The 20373-nt window shown below is 56.3% G+C and overlaps 7 protein-coding genes across 7 annotated transcripts; 3 read left to right on the top strand and 4 right to left on the bottom strand.

Moving 5' to 3' along the window:
• Nucleotides 1–1896: 1896 nt before the first annotated feature.
• On the top strand, nucleotides 1897–2776 carry KVR01_012967 (uncharacterized protein; the record flags this gene model as incomplete). The annotated part of the gene is made up of 3 exons (XM_044788887.1): nucleotides 1897–1928; nucleotides 1997–2123; nucleotides 2201–2776. The coding sequence occupies 3 exons, from the start codon at nucleotides 1897–1899 to the stop codon at nucleotides 2774–2776; spliced, it is 735 nt and encodes a 244-aa protein (XP_044638123.1).
• A 402-nt stretch (nucleotides 2777–3178) lies between these two features.
• On the bottom strand, nucleotides 3179–3478 carry KVR01_012906 (uncharacterized protein; the record flags this gene model as incomplete). Its single annotated transcript, XM_044784230.1, has 1 exon — nucleotides 3179–3478. One exon carries the CDS (start codon nucleotides 3476–3478, stop codon nucleotides 3179–3181), a length of 300 nt encoding a protein of 99 aa, XP_044638062.1.
• Nucleotides 3479–3973: 495 nt separating this feature from the next.
• KVR01_012962 (MutS family protein MSH4) lies at nucleotides 3974–6891 on the top strand (the record flags this gene model as incomplete). Its single annotated transcript, XM_044784131.1, has 3 exons — nucleotides 3974–4579; nucleotides 4630–5751; nucleotides 5827–6891. The coding sequence occupies 3 exons, from the start codon at nucleotides 3974–3976 to the stop codon at nucleotides 6841–6843; spliced, it is 2745 nt and encodes a 914-aa protein (XP_044638118.1). The 3' UTR covers nucleotides 6844–6891.
• Nucleotides 6892–7046: 155 nt separating this feature from the next.
• Nucleotides 7047–10688, bottom strand: KVR01_012900 (uncharacterized protein). Its single transcript, XM_044791387.1, has 3 exons — nucleotides 10012–10688; nucleotides 9778–9942; nucleotides 7047–9694 (listed from the first exon to the last, which is right to left on the bottom strand). Exons 1-3 carry the CDS (start codon nucleotides 10153–10155, stop codon nucleotides 7289–7291), a joined length of 2715 nt encoding a protein of 904 aa, XP_044638056.1. The 5' UTR covers nucleotides 10156–10688; the 3' UTR covers nucleotides 7047–7288.
• A 188-nt stretch (nucleotides 10689–10876) lies between these two features.
• On the top strand, nucleotides 10877–14955 carry KVR01_012949 (uncharacterized protein). Its single transcript, XM_044788844.1, has 2 exons — nucleotides 10877–13537; nucleotides 13630–14955. Exons 1-2 carry the CDS (start codon nucleotides 11746–11748, stop codon nucleotides 14454–14456), a joined length of 2619 nt encoding a protein of 872 aa, XP_044638105.1. The 5' UTR covers nucleotides 10877–11745; the 3' UTR covers nucleotides 14457–14955.
• A 97-nt stretch (nucleotides 14956–15052) lies between these two features.
• KVR01_012999 (uncharacterized protein) lies at nucleotides 15053–16621 on the bottom strand (the record flags this gene model as incomplete). Its single annotated transcript, XM_044783321.1, has 2 exons — nucleotides 15053–15699; nucleotides 15763–16621. The coding sequence occupies 2 exons, from the start codon at nucleotides 16619–16621 to the stop codon at nucleotides 15053–15055; spliced, it is 1506 nt and encodes a 501-aa protein (XP_044638155.1).
• Nucleotides 16622–19260: 2639 nt separating this feature from the next.
• Nucleotides 19261–20367, bottom strand: KVR01_012888 (uncharacterized protein; the record flags this gene model as incomplete). The annotated part of the gene is made up of 1 exon (XM_044789624.1): nucleotides 19261–20367. One exon carries the CDS (start codon nucleotides 20365–20367, stop codon nucleotides 19261–19263), a length of 1107 nt encoding a protein of 368 aa, XP_044638044.1.
• Nucleotides 20368–20373: the final 6 nt, after the last annotated feature.

Here is a 20373-nt window from a genome sequence, read left to right as displayed (position 1 = left end):
TGATGTTTCGAACATGGCGGCTTGATGAGGGCAAGGATCTTGAGAAGAGAGGGACATGATGGGGAGGAAGTTGCTGACATCCGCGGGGTGGGAGGCCTTGTCTTGTTATACGGCAGAAACCCTGAGCCCTGTGGTGTTGCTTGCCCCTGCAGATCTTGGTCAGGTCCGGCATGTCACGATTGGTTATGTTTAACATCGTTGCGACCCCGGGCTTGGCAAGGTCCGGTAGGCCAACGCTGGCAGTGAGTGCCTCGCGACCATTGTGGTGAAATACCTACGGAACAAAATTTGGCGTTTCGCCTGATTGAAGGAGGACTATCTTGGTACTTAGCAATCCGTCTGGTGAAATCGACCTGTCAACATGGTACCTGCTAAGCGATCAGATCGAATCAAGTGCCCAGCTGCACGTCATCCGGAATGGAACCCCGAACGTGGATTCTTGACTTCTCCAATGGGACATCTGGAGGTTGGACTCGTACTTCCGATTGTGTTGCGACAGGGCCGCCACGATATCCAGGTCTGGCTGACACCGGGTCAACTTACCCAAATTCAACACAGACACCTCACCTCGCACCAACCTTGGAAGTTGTTTCGACCACTGCCTTTATCGAAATCTTTTCCAACCGCTTGGAAAGATCCAAGAGCAAGTCTTTGACATCGAAGGATCCATCGATATTCTGTGCTGTGAAATCACAAGCATGATACAGGACTGACAAGCTGTGCGTGGTCAACCTATGTCCATAGAGTCATCTTCGTCTACATCCTGACTCCAAGGAGGAAGACCTGGCTGGGGCAGTTCCTCAAGCACATAAGCGTTTGCTGGGCTGTATTTGATCTCCTCTTTTACCGCGTACATTCACATGGCCATCATCATGATACGACGCAGAGTAGGCCTCATCGGGGATTCCGGAGACGCAGAGCCAGCAGTTAATTCTGATGGCGAGAACTTTTTAAGCTACCTAAGTACCATCGGGCCATCCCTCGAATCTGGCGTGTGCAAGATGAATGGGCAGCGCCGGCGAGAGGCATGAGGCGTTTACCAACAGTCTGTAGCCCTGACTCAGAGCTCCGGACATGTTCATGTATTGCAGAGGTTTCGCTGGCAAGGGACTCTGCCAACGGCCCGATTGGGCCATATAGCGAAACCGATGCCGGTATGGGGCTTCCAAAGTTGACCTCACTGCCGTGCAACATTTAAACAGGGTCTTGTATTTCAATTCACCGTCCCTGAGGCGGGGAAGATATCACGTGCTCTTTACGGGCTCCCTAAGGTCACAACACGGTCCTGAGGATCGCGGAGACTCTGGAGGTCTGTTACTGCTGGCCTTGTTCTGACATCCCTTTGAAAGCCGTCTTCACCGCTTCTAATCTCCGGCTGAGCTTCAGAGTGGCACCAAGAGCTTTGAGTTGGGCAGACAAAAGTGGTCCCTGCCTTTCAGAGTCTCCTCTGGCCGTTTGCTCTGATGCTGAGCGCTTCCAGAGAGGACCTCAGGAATTGGCTGCCCAGGTGGTCTGGAATTTCAAAACCTATTTTCACTCAGTTCCTTCCAGGTCAGATCACACGGTACCCAGGTACCTAGGTACCTAGATACCTAGGTAGCAAAGGCTCCAAATATGACCCTTTCTCTCAACTTTCTCCAAAATCAACCAACTTTCTACACACCAGACCAGTGCGGCGCTTCCCCCACTACATGGGAGCCACCGGTGGACTGCTTGCCTCGATTCTGGGGGCTGTCACCCTTTTGGCGCAATCTTTTTTTTTTTTTTTGCACAGGACGCAGCCATCTGCAGGCTTTTGAAACCTTGTTGAAGCCATCCCCCAGGTGCCATCCACTCACCCACCCACACCGACAACGACACACACTTTCAAGCATCGCCAACTTGCCGCCTGCAAAGATGACTGACTCCTCCGAGGCCCTGGTCAACAAGTACGTGTAGCCATCATGGAAGCCCCTCCGCCCATTGACGGTGTCACTAAAGCCTACGGGGCAAGTAGGCTCTGGGGCGACGACGAGTTTGCCGATGCAACCATCGTCATGGGCCAGAAGACCTGGCGCGTCCACCGCGCGATCATCTGCAACCAGTCGCAGTACTTTGCCAAGGCCCTGGAGGGCCACTTCATGGTAAGTCCGCTGCTAAGAGAGAGAGAGATTGGTGGGATGGGTGGGGCAAAACTGATGACGAGTCCAACTTCACACAGGAGGCCAAGTCCAAGACCATCAACCTGATGAGCTGTGACTTCCTCGAGGAGGAGGTCGACAGCCTCCTCAAGTACCTCTACAGGCGCCAACTCGACGAGAACCAGAAGCGCCAGCCCCTCCGGGCCTTCGTCGTCGCCGATTACTTCCAGGTCAAGGAGCTGCGGAACAAGGCCGCCGAGGAGGCGAGCAGGGCCCTCCGCAAGCTCATCATCAACAAGCGATTCATCAACTACAAGGAAATGTGCCGCACCGTGCTCGGAAGCTATCCCGACACGCTGCTGGAGGAGGTCATCATCAAGGTCATCGCCGACAACATCGAAGTCGTGATGTACGAGAGGGACGCGGCCTGGGACGAGCTCACCGCCGCCTACCCGAGCCTGGCCAAGAAGGTCCTGCCCGTCCTCTTCCCGCAGCCCCCGCCGCCCCCGCCGGCGCCGTTGGCTGGCATCAAGCGCTTCGCGAGTGTTGCCTTTGACGACTACATGCGACTGTTGCCACCAGTGTCGCCTAACACTCCAGCGGCGCCGCTGACCCCGCTGGGTCGGCCGGCTCCGGTGGTGAGGAGGCGACACTGATGCGAGCAGATGTCATGATCCATTGCACGGGATGACACTGGGCCGCATTGAAACATGGGAGTTGAGTTCTGAGATGGCATTTTGACCGGCTGGGCGCCGGAGGGAGATATCACGTCGGCTGGAACCAGTTGACACACCTGCGATGCATTGGCATGTGCTGAGTTCCTGAAATTGCGGAGAACTATCACCTGAAGAGTAGCTCCAGTATGAACGTTGATTTCTAGGTCGATGCTACTGACTTGTTGGTTTCTCGGAAAGTAGTTTGCGTGTGTGTGTGTGAGCTTTGCGAAAACAGTAGGACTCCAGCCGCCGGAACCCTCGGCCCAAATCCATTAATCCTCCTCCATGTGAACAATCAACCGCAGTGTGACCCAGTAGATCCCCCCCCCCTTCCCCCGAGGCTCAGACTTGATCTTCACCCTTAGGTTCCTGAGGGTCGAGACGTTGCAAGATCCGCCCGAGGATGTTGTCGCAAGTGTTGTAAGCGTAATCCAAGTCGCGCAGCATCACGTCTGCTAGCCTCTGAAAAGCTAGGAGCAGGGCGAAGTTGGCACAGACCACGTGTAGGAGGAGCAGTAGTGCGTAGAACTTGTCGTATTCCATGAACTTATGAATGTAGTAGCCGGTGGCTACCCAGTTGAAGATCCACATGAAGGTGTAGTATATCAACATTGTGATCGTGACGGTTTCTTTGCGCTCCATCTTGATCAGCATGTAACTGTCGCTGGATTCGAAGTAGTGGTGGAAATGGTCTCGGGTGGTGTTTGTGGTGGTTTTGTCAAATGTGCGTGAATATTTAGCAAAGTGAGCAGATCAAAAGTGTAGTAGGTAATGTTGAAGTTTGTGTGCAGTGGGTTATTGACATGCGAGGTCAAGGTGACCCCAGGTGGCTGTATGATGCAATGTGGTGCGCTCCTTCCGATTCCACACGACAGGTACATGATACCTACCATGCAGAGCCCTGGTAGGATGGAGAAACCTTGGCCGAGTAGGGGACCCTCGAGCAGAAATCGCACCTGCCCAAGGGCTTCCATAAAGGCAAACAGGTCAGAAGGTGCCCATCACAAGTCCCTTTCGTTGCTTTCGAGTCTCGAATTGTCCCCTTTCAGTTGCCTCTTCTCTCCCCTTCATCACACATCACCGTAGCTGTCAAACATCCCTGTCATCGAAGAGCAAGCTTGACAGCGAGTACCAGCCATGGCATCCATACCACCACAGTCACCACACTACCAGGTCACGTCGTCCAGTCCCCGCTCAACCACTTCGTCAAGCAAATCGTCCATCCCTCGTACCTTTTCGACTGGGCCAGGTCCTGGTCGAGCCTGCCGCACCCCGGCCACTCCATCGTACAGCACGGGCACCACAACAGGCAGCGGCCGTCGCTCTCGTGCCACATCTTCTATCGGTGCGAGTGAAGGGCACCAGATCATCTGCGCCGTGAGCGAGGCGCGTGGTGTCGCCCCATCCGTTGGCATAGCCTTTGCCAATGTCTCGACTGGCGAGGCCGTTCTGAGCCAGATCTGCGACAATCAGTCCTACGTCAAGACCACCCACAAATTGACCGTCTTCGAGCCCAGCCGCATCCTCATCGTGTCCACTGCCTGTCCTCCCAACCCCAAGAGCAGCTTGTGCGCCACCATCGAGGAAGAGCTGCCAGGCGTGCCAATCATTGCCTTGGACAGGAAGTATTGGTCCGAGACGACTGGCTTGGAGTACATCCAGGCACTTGCATTCAAGGAAGATGTTGAGGCCATCAAAGTTGCCATTGAGGGCAACTTCTACGCCACCTGTTCGTTCTCTGCGGTAAGTTGCCTAAACCACAGCGGCCAAGGCCTGAAGACTGATTGACACAGGCCATGAAATATCTCGAACTCGAATTTTCCCTCCGAGTCTCGAGCCACTCCCTGCGTATCAGATACCAGCCATCTGAAGGATCCATGATGATCAGTCTTCCCACCATCCATTCTTTGGAGCTCATCCAGAATCTCCACAATCCTTCCTCCAAACTCTGTCTTTTCGGCCTGCTCAACGAGACTAGGACGCCCATGGGGAAAAGAATGCTCAGGAGTAATGTGCTCCAGCCATCCACGCAGGTCCAAGGCGTGCTGATGCCCCGATATGACGCTGTTGAAGAGCTCTGCACCAACGAAGAGATGTTTTTCGCAGTTCGCAATGGTCTGAAGGGGTTTGGCGACGTGGAGAAACTTCTCAGCAAACTGATCCTTCTCCCCACAGAATCTTCTATAGGGGCAAGCGAGCAAGCCATCAACGAAGTCTTGATGATCAAAGCTTTTGTGTTGGCCGCCCCTGCCATCTTCAATCCCCTGGCCTCCGCACGCTCCGAGCTCCTCATCAAGATTCGAGACCACTGCCGCCCCGACATCACCAATCCCATTCTTGAACGGATAGCAGAAGTCATCAACGACGACGTCACCTACGTCACCAAGCCCCTTGACCTCCGAAACCAGAGGGTCTACGCGGTTAAGGCAGGAGTGCATGGCCTACTCGATGTCGCACGCACCACCTACAAAGAAGCAACAGAAGATCTACACAAGCATGTGGAAGAACTCAACGCAGAGCTTGGACTGGCAGCGGACCTCAAGTACGACAACCGTCGTAGGTACTGGTTAAAATTTCGCTGCTGTGATTTCGAGGACGCCCGAATCCCAGGCCCTCTCATCAACTGCATCCGCAAGAAAGAATACCTGGAATGCCAGACGCTGCAGATGGTGAAGCTAAACCAGCGCATAACCGACTCGGTGGACGAGGTCGTCATGCAGAGTGACAAGGTCGTCAGGCACCTGTTGAACTCGATCAGAGCTGACATTCCCCAGCTTTTCAGGGTCTGCGAGAGCATCGCTCTTCTGGACATGCTCGCCTCATTCGGTCAAACTGTGACCACGCGAGACTATTGCCGGCCCCAAATGAAGGACGCACTGGCCTTGAAGGCAGCTCGACATCCCATCTATGACTCGGTAGGCTATTGCTGGGCACACTTTGGTGGAACATTCCTATTGCGCGCTTGTGCCTAACGTGTCAACTTTGGACAGACGCTGGACAAATTCATTCCCAATGACTACTACGCAACAGAGCAGCATGCCTTCCAAATCATCACGGGCTGCAACATGAGCGGCAAGAGTACGTACATCCGCACTGTTGCTATGCTACAAGTCATGGCCCAGATAGGCTGCTTCGTCCCGGCGCAATTCGCATCCTTCACCGTCGTACACAACCTGTTCTCTCGAACATCCACCGACGACAGCATCGAGTCAAACATGTCGACCTTCTCTGTCGAGATGAGAGACATGGCCTTCATCCTGCGCAACATCAACGACAAGAGCCTCACCATCATCGACGAGCTGGGCCGCGGCACCAGCACGCGCGACGGCCTCGCAATCGCCATCGCAATGGCCGAGGCCCTGATCCAGAGCAACGCCCTCGTCTTTTTCGCCACGCACTTCACGGAGCTGGCACACGTCCTGCAGGACCGGCCCAGCGTGCTCAACCTCCACCTCGAGACGGAAACAACGACCGCCGCCGACAACATCCCGCAGATGACGATGCTGTACAAGATCGGGTCCGGCGTCGTGCAGGAGGAGAGCTACGGGATCAACCTGGCGAGGGCCGTCGGGTTCCCCGAGGCGTTCCTGCAGAGGGCCGAGCACGTCTCCGCGTTCCTGCGCCGGCAGGCCGAGGCCAAGAGGCAGAGCTCCGAGGCGCGCCGGCTCGCGCGCCGCAGGAGGCTGGTGCTCAACCTGCGCGAGACGCTGCAGCAGGCGCACGAGAGTGGCATGGACGGGGGCACGCTGCGGGGGTACCTGATGAGGCTGCAGGATGAGTTCATCGCGCGGATGGAGGACATCGAGGCGGGCCGTGAAACTCACCATGGCGGTGATGAGGGTGGTGATGATGATGCTCCTCCTGCCGATGAGATGGAGTCCCAGGCGGAGTCGGCCTCGTCAGCTCTGCGGGAGGAGGAGGCTGATGGTTCGGGTGGGACTTCGTCGAGTGCGATTCTCATTTCTGATGATGGCAGCTCTAGTTATGATGATATGGACATGGAGTGATGAGTGTTTTGTTTTGTTTTGCTTTTCTCGGATATTGCTGATTTAGCGTTCCATGGTCGTTCTGGGGTTTGGTCTCGTCTGAAGTCCCGACTCATCATGGACACGGTGACCAGACAGGCGGTCGACGAGCGCCGTGCCGGTTAGAGAGAGAGATGGTGGGAGATATAAACATACGCACAACACAAGAGAAGAAGAAGGCCGGATCACAGGTGCAAAACGTCCTTGATCTATCTCAACGCACAGTTCGGATTTGCTATCTCATGCTCAAGGGGGGTATGGGGTATGGGGTATTACTTGCTTGCTTGCTTTGCTTGCTTCCTTAAAATGCTATCAAACAATGAAAATGGGGGGTAAAAAGGAATCTCATTTCATTCAAGCACCCGCTCGCTCACCCGCTCAACTCCCACCCCTCACCTCTTCTTCATCATCATCACCTTCATCATCGTCATGACCTCCAGATATGCGTGTCACCCAGGCTCAGGGAACTGGAGTTGCTACCCCCGTTGCTACCACCATTCCCACCCCCGCTGCCGTGGCCCTCCGGCGCAGCAGGGGGCCCAGAGGTATCAGCCTGTTCCGGCTCGGCGGTCCTCGGCGCGCCGCCCCCAACGCCGACGATACTCTCCCTCCCCTGCTCGTACCTGAAGAACGACCCGTCGTCCCCCCGCTCCGACCCGGCGCTCGAGTCCCTCGCCAGCAGCGGCGGCGGGTCCCTGTAGATCCACGGCTGCTCGAGGTGCACGACGAGGCTGGGGTTGACGAACCGGAGCCCCTTCTCCTTGTCCTCGTCGACGGTGCTCTTGCGGCGGCGGAGGAGGCTCTGGCTGGAGGCGGGGTTGGGGCGGCGGCCGGGGCCGCCGAACGCCTCGTTGTCGTCGTCGTCGTCCTCGCCGTCGGGGGAGGTCGTGCCGCTGCCGCCGTTGCTGCGGCCCGGGTGGCGCTGGCGGATGGAGCGCAGGGCGATGTAGTTTGTGAGGGGCTCGAACTGGCGCCTCCAGTAGTACGAGTACCACACGGTGCCCATGAGCAAGGGGATGACGAGCGAGGACGCCAGCCAGGCGAGCTGGAGGGAGAGGTAGCCGGCCATGGTGATCTGGAAGACGATGAGGCCGAGGACGACGCGGTACGAGATGATGCGCCACGCGCCGCCGGTAGCGTGCTGCGGCTGGTCCATGGCGTAGAGGAGCTGGTACTTGTAGGTGAAGTAGCCCAGGGTGAAGTAGGCGACGCCCACGGCGAGGATGATGTAGCCGCGCGGCAGGACCGAGTAGACCAGGCACAGGATGAAGATGAGCAGCGAGGTGGGCAGGTAGAACCCGTAGCTGAAGACGGGGGGCACGGTGAGGGTCGCGTAGTCGCGGGGTGTCTTTGCGCCGAGGCGGTTGATCGGGTAGAGGGAGACGGCGCCGAACTCGAGCAGGCGGAAGGGGAACAGCCCCAGGCCCTGGAGCATGATGAAGTTGAGGTAGAAGACGTTGAGGTTCTGGATCTGCCGGGCGAGCTGCCGGGCTATGTATGTGGTGTCCTTGAAGGAACTGCGCAGGACGGTCCAGATCTGAGTCGCGGTGCCGAAGACGGTGAAGACGAGGAAAATGTTGAAGAAGGTGAAGAAGAAGTTCTTGGACACGATGGACAGCTCGACCTCGCCCTGGGAGAGCATGCCCTGGCTGTTGGACAGATAGTCGTAGAGGAATGGAATGGCGACGTTGAGCAGGGAAACAACGGCCGTTGGCAAGCCGGTCTGAACTAGAGCCTTGATAATCTCATGATCGCTGAGGAATTCGGCGACACCGGGGAAGACCTTCTTGATGGTACAGAGTGACATCAAACTGGCAATGGTAGCGACGGGAAGAAGCCACAGGACCGAGAGGATACTGATGAAGATGGTGATGATCCACCCCTTGATGACCCTGCTCTTCCTAGAAGCATAGGTGTTGCGCCAGACGACGTCCGAGGGGGCCGGCGCGTACTTGGTCAAGAGCTGGCCCGGGCGAGGGTCGATCAGTGCCTGGGTGGCCATCTGACAGGCTGCAATAGAGTCCATCGTCACAAATGCCTGATCGACCGGTTCGTACTCCTTCTTACGGGCCACACGGATCTGCTCGTCGAGCCGACGCAGCTTCTCCTCGTAGTAGTCGATGGCGTCGACCTTCTTGTACCGAAGGTTAAACGGCCCATACCAGACGAGCGTCTGCGGGCGAGGTCGGTCGACCCAGTGGTGATGGGAAGAATCGTTCTGTCCACCAGCCAAGAGGCCGGTGCGCTCTCCATCCTGGGCCTCCTCGTCAACGACAGCCGAGTCGTCGTGAGGGCCGACGGCGTTGCTGACGAGCCTGTGTCTGTCATCAAGACAGTTTGTAGACTTCTGGCCCAGGTAGACGCTCCAGGCCTCCTCCAGCTTGCGCAGGGTCCTAGCTCTTGCGGCGACCAGGTCGTCCAACTCCTTCCAATTGCGGCACAGGGTGACGCTCTCGACGTTGCCGATCTCGAGCCTCTCAACCAGCTCCTTAAGCTTGGCCTCATCACGGAGCTCGCGGGGCATGCCGGAGAGCTTGAAGGTCCTGTCGGTGATGGTGCTCTGGGTGCCCAGGTAGTCCTGTCGTATCTTGATAACCTTGAAGGTCTCCTTGTCCAGGAGGTGTATGGTCAGGAGGGTGAAGAAGTAGGTAAAGACGAGGTAGGCCCAGAGGTAGCCCATGTCGTAGTTCCAACTGTTGTCGCTATCATCGTCGGGGGGCGGGGGCGCAGCCTCGTCGGCGTTGTACCGCCGGTTTATGGGCTCGAGGACGACGGCGGCGAAGAAGAAGAGGATGGCAAAGAGTTTGATCGACAGCTTGAAGAAGGCGAGGAGCTGGGCAGAAGTCTGGTCAGGCCACGACTATCGTGGTACGGCGAGAAAGAGGAGTGTGATGCGAATGGAGAATGGAGACATACAACAAAGGCGTCAAGGCCAGCCGAGGCCAGGACTTGGTCCTCGGTGATCTTGTAGAGGGCGGGCATCCAGCCAAAGAAGCTGTCTGGCAGAACAGGCAGGCCTATCTGCGGGCCGAGCTGGCGGCGTCTGGCGGCGTATAATGACTTCCATCGTGGACGCAGGATCTGTTTGGATAGGTCTCAGCATTGATCGAGCACATGCGAGCAAGGCCGGGTGGTCTCGACTGGACTCACGCAAAAGGCAATGAAGGCACTCAAGCCGAGGGCCAAGGAGATGATGAGCTGGACGTAGGTGTCCTTCTCGCCAGGCTGGACAAACTCGTCGCCGCTGCCGTCACAGCTGCCCTTCTTCCCCTTGTCGGGGTCGTAGTAGTCCATGGCTGCCGGCTGCCGTGTCGGCGTGGGTGAGGGCGGGTTGGTTGTGGTCAGAAGGAGCAAAAGCAGTAATAACACAGGAGCAGCAGTGCCGCCACCGGGGACAGGATATACGGTGACAAAGACAGCGACCACTCCTACATTGTCCTCTCTGTCGGCGACGCGTCCTGTTAACGGAGCAGGCTGGGAGGGGCCGAGTCAAGGACAAGAACCGTCAGGAACCGCAAAGAAGAGTCAAGCCAGTCGGTCAGTCGGGTCGTCGGATGATGGTACTGTACTGTGTGTCCAGCCAGGGCCAAGTCAACAAAAATTCTCGTGTCGACCAGAGCTCCAGTTGTCCGGTTCTCCAGTTCCCCAGTTGTTGTCGCAGCTCCCCTGGTTCGTGCCGCCGGGGTCGCTGGTTGACTGGCTGAGACGATCTCGAGGACCCTCCAGAGCTCCTGCCCGTCGCGCGCCGCGCATGAGGATGCGGATCCCATGCTATGACGTGGTTGGTCCTGAACGGGCCTGGTCCCTGCATTCTACTGACCGTTGACCTCCGTTTTGGGAAAAGGGTCGTGCACTAACAGACCCCAGCGGACAGAAAGCAAACTATGTGATATAGCTGTACTTGAACCGCCTCAGCCACAACTGAGCCACATTCTGCAGGCCAACCATGCCGCCGTTCGACTGTTCGGCTGTTGCAGAGGTTTTGCCTCCAGCCTCCACTCCTCCCTCCCCCCACCAAGAATCCAGCCCGACGGGACACCGCTGCAGACCAGTAAATGCCAAGCCCCCCTCCGTCATGTCACCGACCAAAGTTCCGGGTGCCCTGGGTGCTTAGCTTGTCTGCCGCTTGTACGACGCGTCTCGCCTCGTCATCCTGTCTTGCTCCATTTGCCTAGCCCGTTGCTGGCCACGCATCTATTTTGGGCTTACTGCGGTGGCCGGCAAGATCTGGCCGAGGACGAAACATTGGCACATGGCTGGATGGATGTGACGGAGGCAACCTGGTTTCTGACCCGACTTGCCAGTGTGCCAGTGCGCCAAAGAAGAACAGGAGTACGCAGTCAAGCAGTGCCCAAACGAGGCAGCCTCTGACACACGGCCTGGCGCCCCTCTTGTTCGGGCACAGCCGTGTGGGTGGCGACTTTGCCTGGTCCCTCGACGTACCCGCCTGCCAAGGTGATTACGCAGCTCTGCACTCTGCACTCGCAGCATAGCCCTCTTGTCACCGCGACAGACCAGTCACATGCAATCATTTCAGCCTTGAAGTGTCCAAGTGAGCTCTCGCCCCAGCCCAGGCGCCCTCTTAGCTCTGTCACTGCCCGTGGACCCTTGAAGTCCTGGTGGGCAAGTGGGGTCTGTCTTATTATTCTGCATCCCTCTGGCCCTGTGGTCAAGCTTAAAACCAAGCTGCCTTTTGATGCATGCATCCTCCTTGACCCCCAACGACGTGGCAAGTGGACGTCCTTTTTAAGAACAGTCGTCATACCCTACTTTTCGTAGGTGGCTGTTCTACTTTCTGACCCTTTTGTTTTTACTCCTTCCTACCATTTTCTTTTCCTCTTCTCTCACTTCCTACACATCCACCGCCTGCGCTGCTCCCACTTGATGAACCTCAGAATGGGATCGGCCGGCAACATGGATCCCCAGTCCTCGCTAGATTCCGCCCTCGACACTCAGGGTCTCGCCGACGAACAGCGCGGCCTCCTCGAGCTTATCGACAAGCTCCAGTTCGCGCAGCTCGACAATGTCAAGCTGCCCCAGATATGCGTCGTTGGCGACCAGTCTGCTGGAAAATCCTCGGTACTCGAGGCCATCACGGGCACCCCATTTCCTCGAGATGCCGGCGCCTGTACCAGATTCGCTACCGAGATCCGCTTACGAAGGGCGCCCGAGACCAGCCTGACTGTCTCTATAATACCAGACAAGAACCGAGACCTGAAGGCGCAGGAGGCCCTGCGCAGTTTTGGCGGCAATGTCGGCAACCATATGAACTTTGAGCAGCTCATGAGATATGCCGTCGACTTGATCGCCCCAAAGAACATTCCCGGCCGCTTCGCCGCCCGGGACATTCTTGTCGTTGAAAAGCGGGGCCCCGACATGCCTCTGCTGACCTTGGTCGACTTGCCCGGTCTGGTGCGGAATGCGAACAACGACCAGAGCTTGGACGACATCAAGACCATCGAGTCTCTGTGCGAGCGGTACATGAAGAGCTCGCGCACCATCATTCTTGCGGTAGTCGGCGGCAACACGGATTACGTGCAGGCCCCAATTCTCACCAAGGCGAGACAATTCGACCCCACCGGGTCCAGAACCATCGGTGTTCTCACCAAGCCCGATCTGACCGAGTCCATTGGTCTTGAGGACAAGTTTATTGATCTTGTCAACAACAAGGACAAGGCGAACTACTTTCAGCTCGGGTGGTACATCCTTCTTAACCCTGGCCCTCGCGACGCCGGCCAGCCTTGGCCAACCGCGCGCGAGCGACGCCAGAGAGAGGAGGAGTTCTTTGGGCGGGGCAAATGGCGCTCCCTGCCAGAGTCCATGTGTGGTGCCGACGCGCTGAAGCAGAAGCTGAGCACGCAGCTGCAACGACACATTGGCCGCCACGTCAAGACGCTACGCCGACAGATCCAGAAGGCGCTGGATGATACCGACGGAGAACTCAAATCGATGGGCGAGGGCAAGGACACGCCCGAGGAGATGCGGATAGAACTCGTGGAACTCTTCAGCGCGTCCAAGGAGCTCGTCATCCCTGCTGTCTATGGTTTCTACAAGAACCCGCCTGGCAAGAACTTCTTCCGCTCCACGGCTGACCCGCGGGGTACGCCGGCCCAGAACCTGCGCGCCAGGGCTGCCGAGGAGAACGACGCCTTCAGCAACCGAATCAGGGAACATGGCCGCAAGTTTGGCTTCTCGCATGCACCGCAAGGGGGCAAGGACCTGTCGGAAGAGCAAAAGCAAAATTACGTCCGCCAGGAGGTCCAGACACTCCTCAATCAGATCCGTGGTTCTGAGTTCCCCGGCGACGCCAAGCCCAGAGCCGTGTACATGCTCTTCCAGAGTTACTCGGAGTACTGGCCCAGGCTGGCCCAGGAACACAAGGACAACCTCGGCGTTGTGTGCAACGAGTTCTTGGCGGAACTGATCGACTACTCGTGGCCGAAGCGGATGCGCGAGCCCCTCCGGCGCGAGTTCCTCGACCAGCAGCTCAAGCAGCTCATGGAGAAGGCCCAGAAGGAGCTGGAGCTGCTCTCGCAAGACATGCACCTGGAGGTCCAGCCGTACGACCCCGAGTACGAGGAGAAGCTCCGCGCGTGGCAGGCGAGGTCTCTGAGCCAGGAAGGCGCCCCGCAGTGGTCGGAGGCGCAGGAGGTGCTCGAGAAGATGTTGATCTATTGTGAGTACCACTTTTCACCCGTCTTTGATATTTTGGAATTTTCTAGGCTACAACACTCCAGGACCAGCAGCAGGGCTAACACTCACCGTCAGACGAGTTAAGCGCTAAGTCCTTTATCCGGAATACGATCGTGCAGGTGATCGAGCGACACCTCCTGCAGGGCATGTACAACATCTTCGAGTCCCTGCACGTCCTCAAGATGACGGAGGAGACCATCCTCGCCATCGCGGCCGAGAACAAGCAGACCCGCGAGCGCAGGATGCTCCTCAGGAGCCGCAAGCGGGCGATCGAGGAGGCCAAGGACATCTGCGCGGGGCTCGCCATGCGCAAGGAGCTCAGGGCCTACGCCAACGAGGCCGACTCGGACGGGGAGACGACGAGCGACGAGGACGGCGGTCCGCCCAGGCGCCGGCCGAGCAGCCGGCACCAACAACAACCGAGCAGCGGCGGCGCCTCGGCGCCCCCGCCGCCGCAGACCAGGACGTCCAAGAGGCCGCCCGCGCCCCAGCAGCAGCAGAGCCGGCCCGAGGTGCACACCAACGGGATCGTGCCGGGCTCCAACAACCCCTACGCCAACGGCATGGGCGGCGAGCACTACCAGTCGCCAACACCGACGCCCACGCACAACAACGGCAGCAGCAGCAGCAACAGGCGCACGGTCGAGATCGAGCCCGAAGAGGACTTTTACACCGCGCCGACCTCGGCGCCCCCGCCGCCCCCGCCCCCGAGGCCCGACAAGGTGAGGCCCGGGTCGGGGAGGGACAGGGACCACGATGATATATACGGCGCAGACGGCGGGAGCAGACGTGACTCATCATCAGGTACGCGGCAGGCTTCGGCCCCCTCCAGGCATGGCGCGGGATACTCGCTGACGTCCTCGCAGCTCCGCGAGATGAATATGGGGGGTACCCGGCGGTAGGCACCGCGCAGCAGGCGCGGAGGGGCGGGCGGATACGGGAGATCCTGGGGAGGGTGTGAGAGCGGTCTGTATAGAAAGAGTGTGGACGGTAAGTGAGTGGGGCATTACCTACGTGGTCTGTCTGTTTATCGACTCTTTGGGACATTTTTGGGGGACTTTTGTCTTGTATGGTGCTGGGATGGGATGCTTTCGGGATTTAGTTTTTGAGGGGAAGGTCAGTACCTGGGTATCCTGGGAGACGGATTGGATTTCTAGCGAATGCATTTGAATCCATAGATTTCATGTTGACCTGATTTTGAACCATTGCAGGTTACTGAATGATGGGCTGGCCTGCAATATCAAACCAGTCTTCGTTTCGGCCTTACGTGGTGCATCTGTAGCGTCGAGCACTGGATCATTCACTTGTCTCGTCTTCATATGAAAAGACATTTCTACCCTGGGGTATGCATGGTGTTTGGGCCAAGGCTTCGGCAACAAAACTCATTCGTAGCTAACGAGCTCAATTCCCATGCCTCCAATCATTGATGGCTTACCGTCTTTTTTACGAAGAGTTATCAGACTATTCCATGCTGTGCATCGCGGATAAGGCCCAGGCCCTAGTCTTGACCATCAGCGCAAGTCGTGTAAAATCTCCGAATCTGCGGGTCCACCAGCTCATTCTCTTCTTTTTCTTTAACAAATCGGGCCTCAACACCCAAGAAAGAAGTCCACGCATTTAGGATTGTTCCATCATCTTCCTTGCTGAATCCTGATATCTGGACGGAATAGCCCCCGGAGCCCCCGGAGCTTCCGGGAGACTCTTGGCTGACTTGCAAGTACTTGTACTGTTTGCCGTCCAGAGCCTCTGAGACGTCAGCCTGGAATAGTCTAAGGACAGGCATGGCCGTCGCCGCCCTTCCCGCGGCAACAAGTAATCCAGCTGCTGTCAGGCCGAGGGGCCGCTCGCTTGCATACGGGGCGAATGTGGCAAAGATAAGACTGAGAATTTCAAGCCTTGGCCACCACAGTTGTGACGTTGCGATGTTGGTCCCGATGTCGTCTGAGAAGGGCTGGAAGAAACTCTGGTGTATGGTGAAATCGCAATCAGATAGATACTTGAGACTTTGGCTGTAGTCTCGAATGGCGGTGGATAGGCGCTTGGGGTTGAACATCACGGTTTCCGGCTTTAGCTTGTCAATGCGTGGGTTTTTGATGTTCAGGTCGCGGAGGGAAGGCACCAACGCGGGTAATGCATTGATAAGATCTGTGGCTCGGTCAGCTCAGATCTGGAGGTCGTCTTTAAGAACTAGGAGCAAGAAAAGCTTACCAGCAAAATTGCCCCATGCATCTTCCGAGGTGCTTTTGAAAGCTAATTCAAAGTTGCATGATTTCAAATTCGGCATTCTTCGTAGAAACGCCAGTGTAGCAGGCAAGGGAAGACAATCTGGGGGGAAGGTGAGGCTCGTCACCATGTTGAGAGAGGATGGGAATTCGAAGTTGATGGCCCATAACACGATATTAGTCGGCACTTGGCCCGAATTCGTGGCTCGACTCAATATCTCCCTCATCCAAAGTGAGGAAGTCTGCATTGATGGATCATCTGGTACGGCGTCCTCGAAGTTTGGAGTATGCGAGCTCGAAGACCTGAACCTGATTTCAATGGACTGCCGGTCCTCCACTTCTTGCCGAAAATCCCAGTTGATCCACTGAAATAAATGTCCAGTTCTTTCCATTACCCGGCTGATCTCCAATAGCCCCATACGCTTGTGCCAGGGGCTCTTCACGGTCTGCTCATCATTAATGATGATATCGAGAGACTGGATAAACCTTTTTCGTCGCGGTGTGAATGCTGCTTCGAGAAACGAGAGGCTCTCAACTTTCGACGAATCAAATCGAATGTTTGCGAAAAGAATCTTCTCTATGTCTTTCCTCCACTCTTTGGAGACTGTTGCCAACCGAGCGAGATCGACCTTGAATTGCCAGTTTCCCTCTTCATCCGTTACCATCATGCGCTGGTGTTGATCGATCGACCTTGCACGGATGGCTCTTCGAATCTCGAAAGGTAGATCCATGTAGCGGTGGAACGCCATGGCGTTGTTCATCTGGTTGGCTTTGCCGGCTTCCTCGTCCTTGACCGGAGCACGAATCGGTAGATCTCTTTTCTCAGCAGCAATAGATGACATCATGACGGGAGCTGCGTCAAAAAACCAGTCAGCTATCGAGTACGGAATGGATGAGACTTTTACAAAAGGGATGGAAGGTGGGATTGAGGTGGATGGAGGTGGGGGTGGGGGACAACCAAACTCTTTGTCGGCTTCATTGGCTGTCTTGTTTTCTTCTTTTACTATCTTTCTGACGTTTCGTTGAAAGCAAAGACAGATGCTCGAGGCGTGAAATGCCCCAGATGCTTTGACTCGAGGGCGAGATAGAATAGATGAGCGTTTCGCGTTCTGGGACAGGCTGCAACGAGGGACTGTACTCGGATGCGAATCCAACATGAAGTGGAAGACCTCGTGCCCCAAAACAGTAGCTCGTCTCAATTTCTTGGGCTAATCTTGGCAGAAAACACAATAAAAAGGTCGCAATCGGAGACGACAAAACAGAGGTGCTTGAGTTTAAATACCGGTCATGTAAATGCTCTCAGTGAATAGGGGTTAGGTTTTTATTTCGATTACCCTTCACTCCGTGAGTCACTGGGATCAGACTGATAGTTGGAACAAAAGAAATCAAGGCCACTCCCACTTTTGGATGCCATAAACGATGGGCATGCATTCCAGGCAGGGCGTTTCGAACTTGCAGATGAAGCACATCTTAGACATTCACATCAATTAATGCAATTCTGACGACCCTAGCGTGAGTTCACTCTGGATAATTATCACTTAATGCTCGGCTCTTTTGACTCTTCGCATGATAAGGACTCCTAAAACAAATGACAGACAATGGGGAGATGCTTTTCTCTAAAAGGTGCGCCTGGGCGCCACCTGAAACCCTGATGCCTAAATCGCTGGGGACCATGAGGAATAGATGCCTTTGAGCATCTCATAACTATACGCAGAGGTTTGGTTCCTTGCCGGTTTGTTGCCAGACAAGCTGATGCCTCGCATTGATGTGTCAAGCCATTCCATGAGCATGCTCTTCGACGATCACCTGTTCGTCCGTTTTCAACTCCCCTTATTGTTCTCTTTCTCCTCGTTATAAGCCCGTGTAGGCACCTTCTCCCACCCAACTACGTCTACAACGCCATTCCTCATGTCACTCCACCCCAGGCAGCAATGCGTACCACGGGACTTCTCTCGCCGTGCATATAACATACACATGGTCCTCAGTACAGGCATGTATATATATTACAAGAAGCAGTTTCACTGTCGATATTCCACAAAATTACAAAACCTCTACGAATCAGCAGAATTCATGGACGCGACACACAATTCAAAGGTAACATTACATATGAAGAAAGTGTGCAGGACCCCCTCTATCTGGCGAAGCGAAACGGATACCCCTCGCAGTGCGGCTTCTGTATCGGGCCCGTTAGTTATAACCCATCAACCTATTAGAAATCTCAAACACTCTGATGAGCGCTCCGCGGATTCCAGTAAGTAGGGATGTTGCCGTTCAAGTGATCCACCATGAATGGTGGTCGACTTGCCCATCCCTCGCTATCAAAAACTCCGCGAACGTCTGCATTGACTCGGTCGGTGACCCCCTGCGTCCGAGCACCTGCAGTGATCCTTTCCTGTTCCCCCTTTCGTTTGATGTAGATAGGGAGGACGGAAAGATCGTTCCGGCCGGGAAGGTGCGCCGTATCGAAGTCGTAACTCTCGTTGAAGAGGTCGAAGACGATGAAGACGCGCGAGGTGAATTTTTCGGTAGCCACGAGTGCGGGTTTGAGAGATGCGTTGTCGCTGTCGTTGAGAGATAGCCAATTGTTCTTTTGGATGGCTTCAGTTGCGATCTTGACGATGTCCTCGGGAGAGTCGCAGGCCGTCTGCCATCGAGGGGTTCTGCAGGAGATGATGAGGAGGATACGAGTAGGACTGGGCCCCATCTAGAGTATATCAAGAGTCTCTTTCTGGTAATGGCGTGAAGGGAAGAGGAAGTAATGGGTTGCGAGGGAGTGTGCTTGGTGCTTTAGAAGACTGTGTTTATGGAGTAATAAGCGGGGTCAGGATCTTTCTAAGTTCTGTGAGCCAACAGACTGGTGGTCATGTGACGCCAGGACCGCGTGTGGTTGAAGTTGCCTCGAGACTCGGTCCCGAGCAACAAGATGCCCACTAGTACTGGGAGACTGCACATAATCTGGCAAGTCATGCAAAGCCCAATGCCGTCAAGCCTAAATAATTCCGGGGCTCCTCAAGCTGTTTCACCTGGCTCAGAAACTCGAGATGGAGGCTGTTGTGCTGCTCTGTTCAAAGTTTCTATCTCCAACTCGCGGATAGTTTGCCCCAGACGCCTCGTCTCCTGCGCGTTTTCCAACGATGCGATCCTGCGTTGCATGGCCGAGCTCAACTTGACGCTTTTGGCCTTCTCCTTATTGTAAAACTCAGCAGAATGTTTGAGGTCCTTGAGCCTCTATGCGAGATTGTCCTGATCCTCCTCGTCCGCTTTGATGCTTTCCTAGAAGTCTGCCGCGATGGGTTGCTGTTTCTCCATCTTTTCTCCCGTAATCTATCTTGTAGCCGCGAGACCTCGATGCTTGCCTGCTCTTGGGGTCGTCTCGGTGGACTGGGGCTTCTGCGAGGCACAAAATTGTCCGTCAGTTTGCCGTCTTCATTTTCCGTAGCACATCTTTGGCATCTGCCCGCTGTTCTTTTCGCTACATATATGATCATGTACCCTCAGATATCGGGCGAGTAAGCAGATCAACATAAAGCTCAAAGAACCGCTCATTGTCAATCCCAAACAGCACAGACGAGGCACCCACAACCCCAAGCCCCGGATACGGATCCTCCTCCCACACAAGGCCCTTCCCATACTCGGCACTAAAGTCACAATCCACATCCACATACAGCTCCCGCACATCCAAATCAAGGCTATCATCAAAGAGCGACGCAAGCGCGACGGTATCATAAACAAAAGGCCACCTCTCAATACCCTTAAAAAGCCTCGTGACAGCCGTAGCCGGCTCATGGCCCGCAACCAGATCGTACGTCTCGTTGGAGATGGCAACGGTGTCAGTGACGTCCAGCCCGACGATCTTCCGCTCGCGGAACTCAGGCGCTCGCAGCACCACCCGCGCCGCCTCGGCGTCGAACCACCAGTTCGTCTCCCCCGCGCCCTCGCGGTACGCGTTCCCGGGGACATATGACTGCCCGCCCATGACCACCAGCCCGCGCAGCAGCGGCACGATCCCCGGGTCCTGCGCGATGGCCAGCGCGAGGTTCGTCAGGGGCCCCAGGGCGAGGATGGTGACCTCGCCGGGCGGGTGCGCGCGGACCGTGTCGATTATGAAGTCCACGGCGTGTTTCGTGCTCGGTGTCGTGGTGGTGGCTGCGAAGCCGTCCGGCGGCGGGACCAGGGGCTGGGGGCCTGGGTGTGCGTACGCGCCGACGTACTTTGTCGCGTTGCCGAAGGTGGCGACCTCGAGGTCGTGGGCTGCGTAGGTGTGTAGGATGGGGTAGGGGGCGCCCGCGTAGACGCCGACGTCGTGTGCGATACCCATCCGCTCGACGGCGCGGAGGGCGTCCGCGACGCCTTGGTTTAGGTACTGGTTGCCTGTCACTACCGTTATGCCGAGGAGGGTGAGGGAGCCTGCTGCGTGCAGCTGGGCTGCCATTGCGAGGGCTTGGCCATCGTCGCCTATTGTGTTGAAGTCTGTGTCGAATATGACTTTGTGCGGGGCGGTTGTGTTTGTTGTTCTGGGGTTTGTGTGAGGACTTGCTGCGGACACTACAAGGGACAAGAGGCTGGCGGAAACAAAGTGTGAGGTCTTCATGGTGAG

Source organism: Diaporthe batatas (genome assembly GCF_019321695.1).
Source record: "Diaporthe batatas strain CRI 302-4 chromosome Unknown Contig00022, whole genome shotgun sequence".
NCBI classification, from domain to species: domain Eukaryota; kingdom Fungi; phylum Ascomycota; class Sordariomycetes; order Diaporthales; family Diaporthaceae; genus Diaporthe; species Diaporthe batatas.
This window is presented reverse-complemented; position numbering and strand designations above follow the sequence as displayed.

Excerpts from the sequence above, each read along its gene's own strand:
- KVR01_012900 (XM_044791387.1), bottom strand. The coding sequence starts at position 10,155 with ATGGACTACTACGACCCCGACAAGGGGAAGAAGGGCAGCTGTGACGGC. Across the intron at positions 9,943-10,011 it reads GTGCCTTCATTGCCTTTTGC|ATCCTGCGTCCACGATGGAA; the intron begins GTGAGTCCAGTC and ends CTATCCAAACAG. Across the intron at positions 9,695-9,777 it reads CTGGCCTTGACGCCTTTGTT|CTCCTCGCCTTCTTCAAGCT; the intron begins GTATGTCTCCAT and ends ACTTCTGCCCAG.
- KVR01_012949 (XM_044788844.1), top strand. The coding sequence starts at position 11,746 with ATGAACCTCAGAATGGGATCGGCCGGCAACATGGATCCCCAGTCCTCG. Across the intron at positions 13,538-13,629 it reads CGAGAAGATGTTGATCTATT|ACGAGTTAAGCGCTAAGTCC; the intron begins GTGAGTACCACT and ends ACTCACCGTCAG.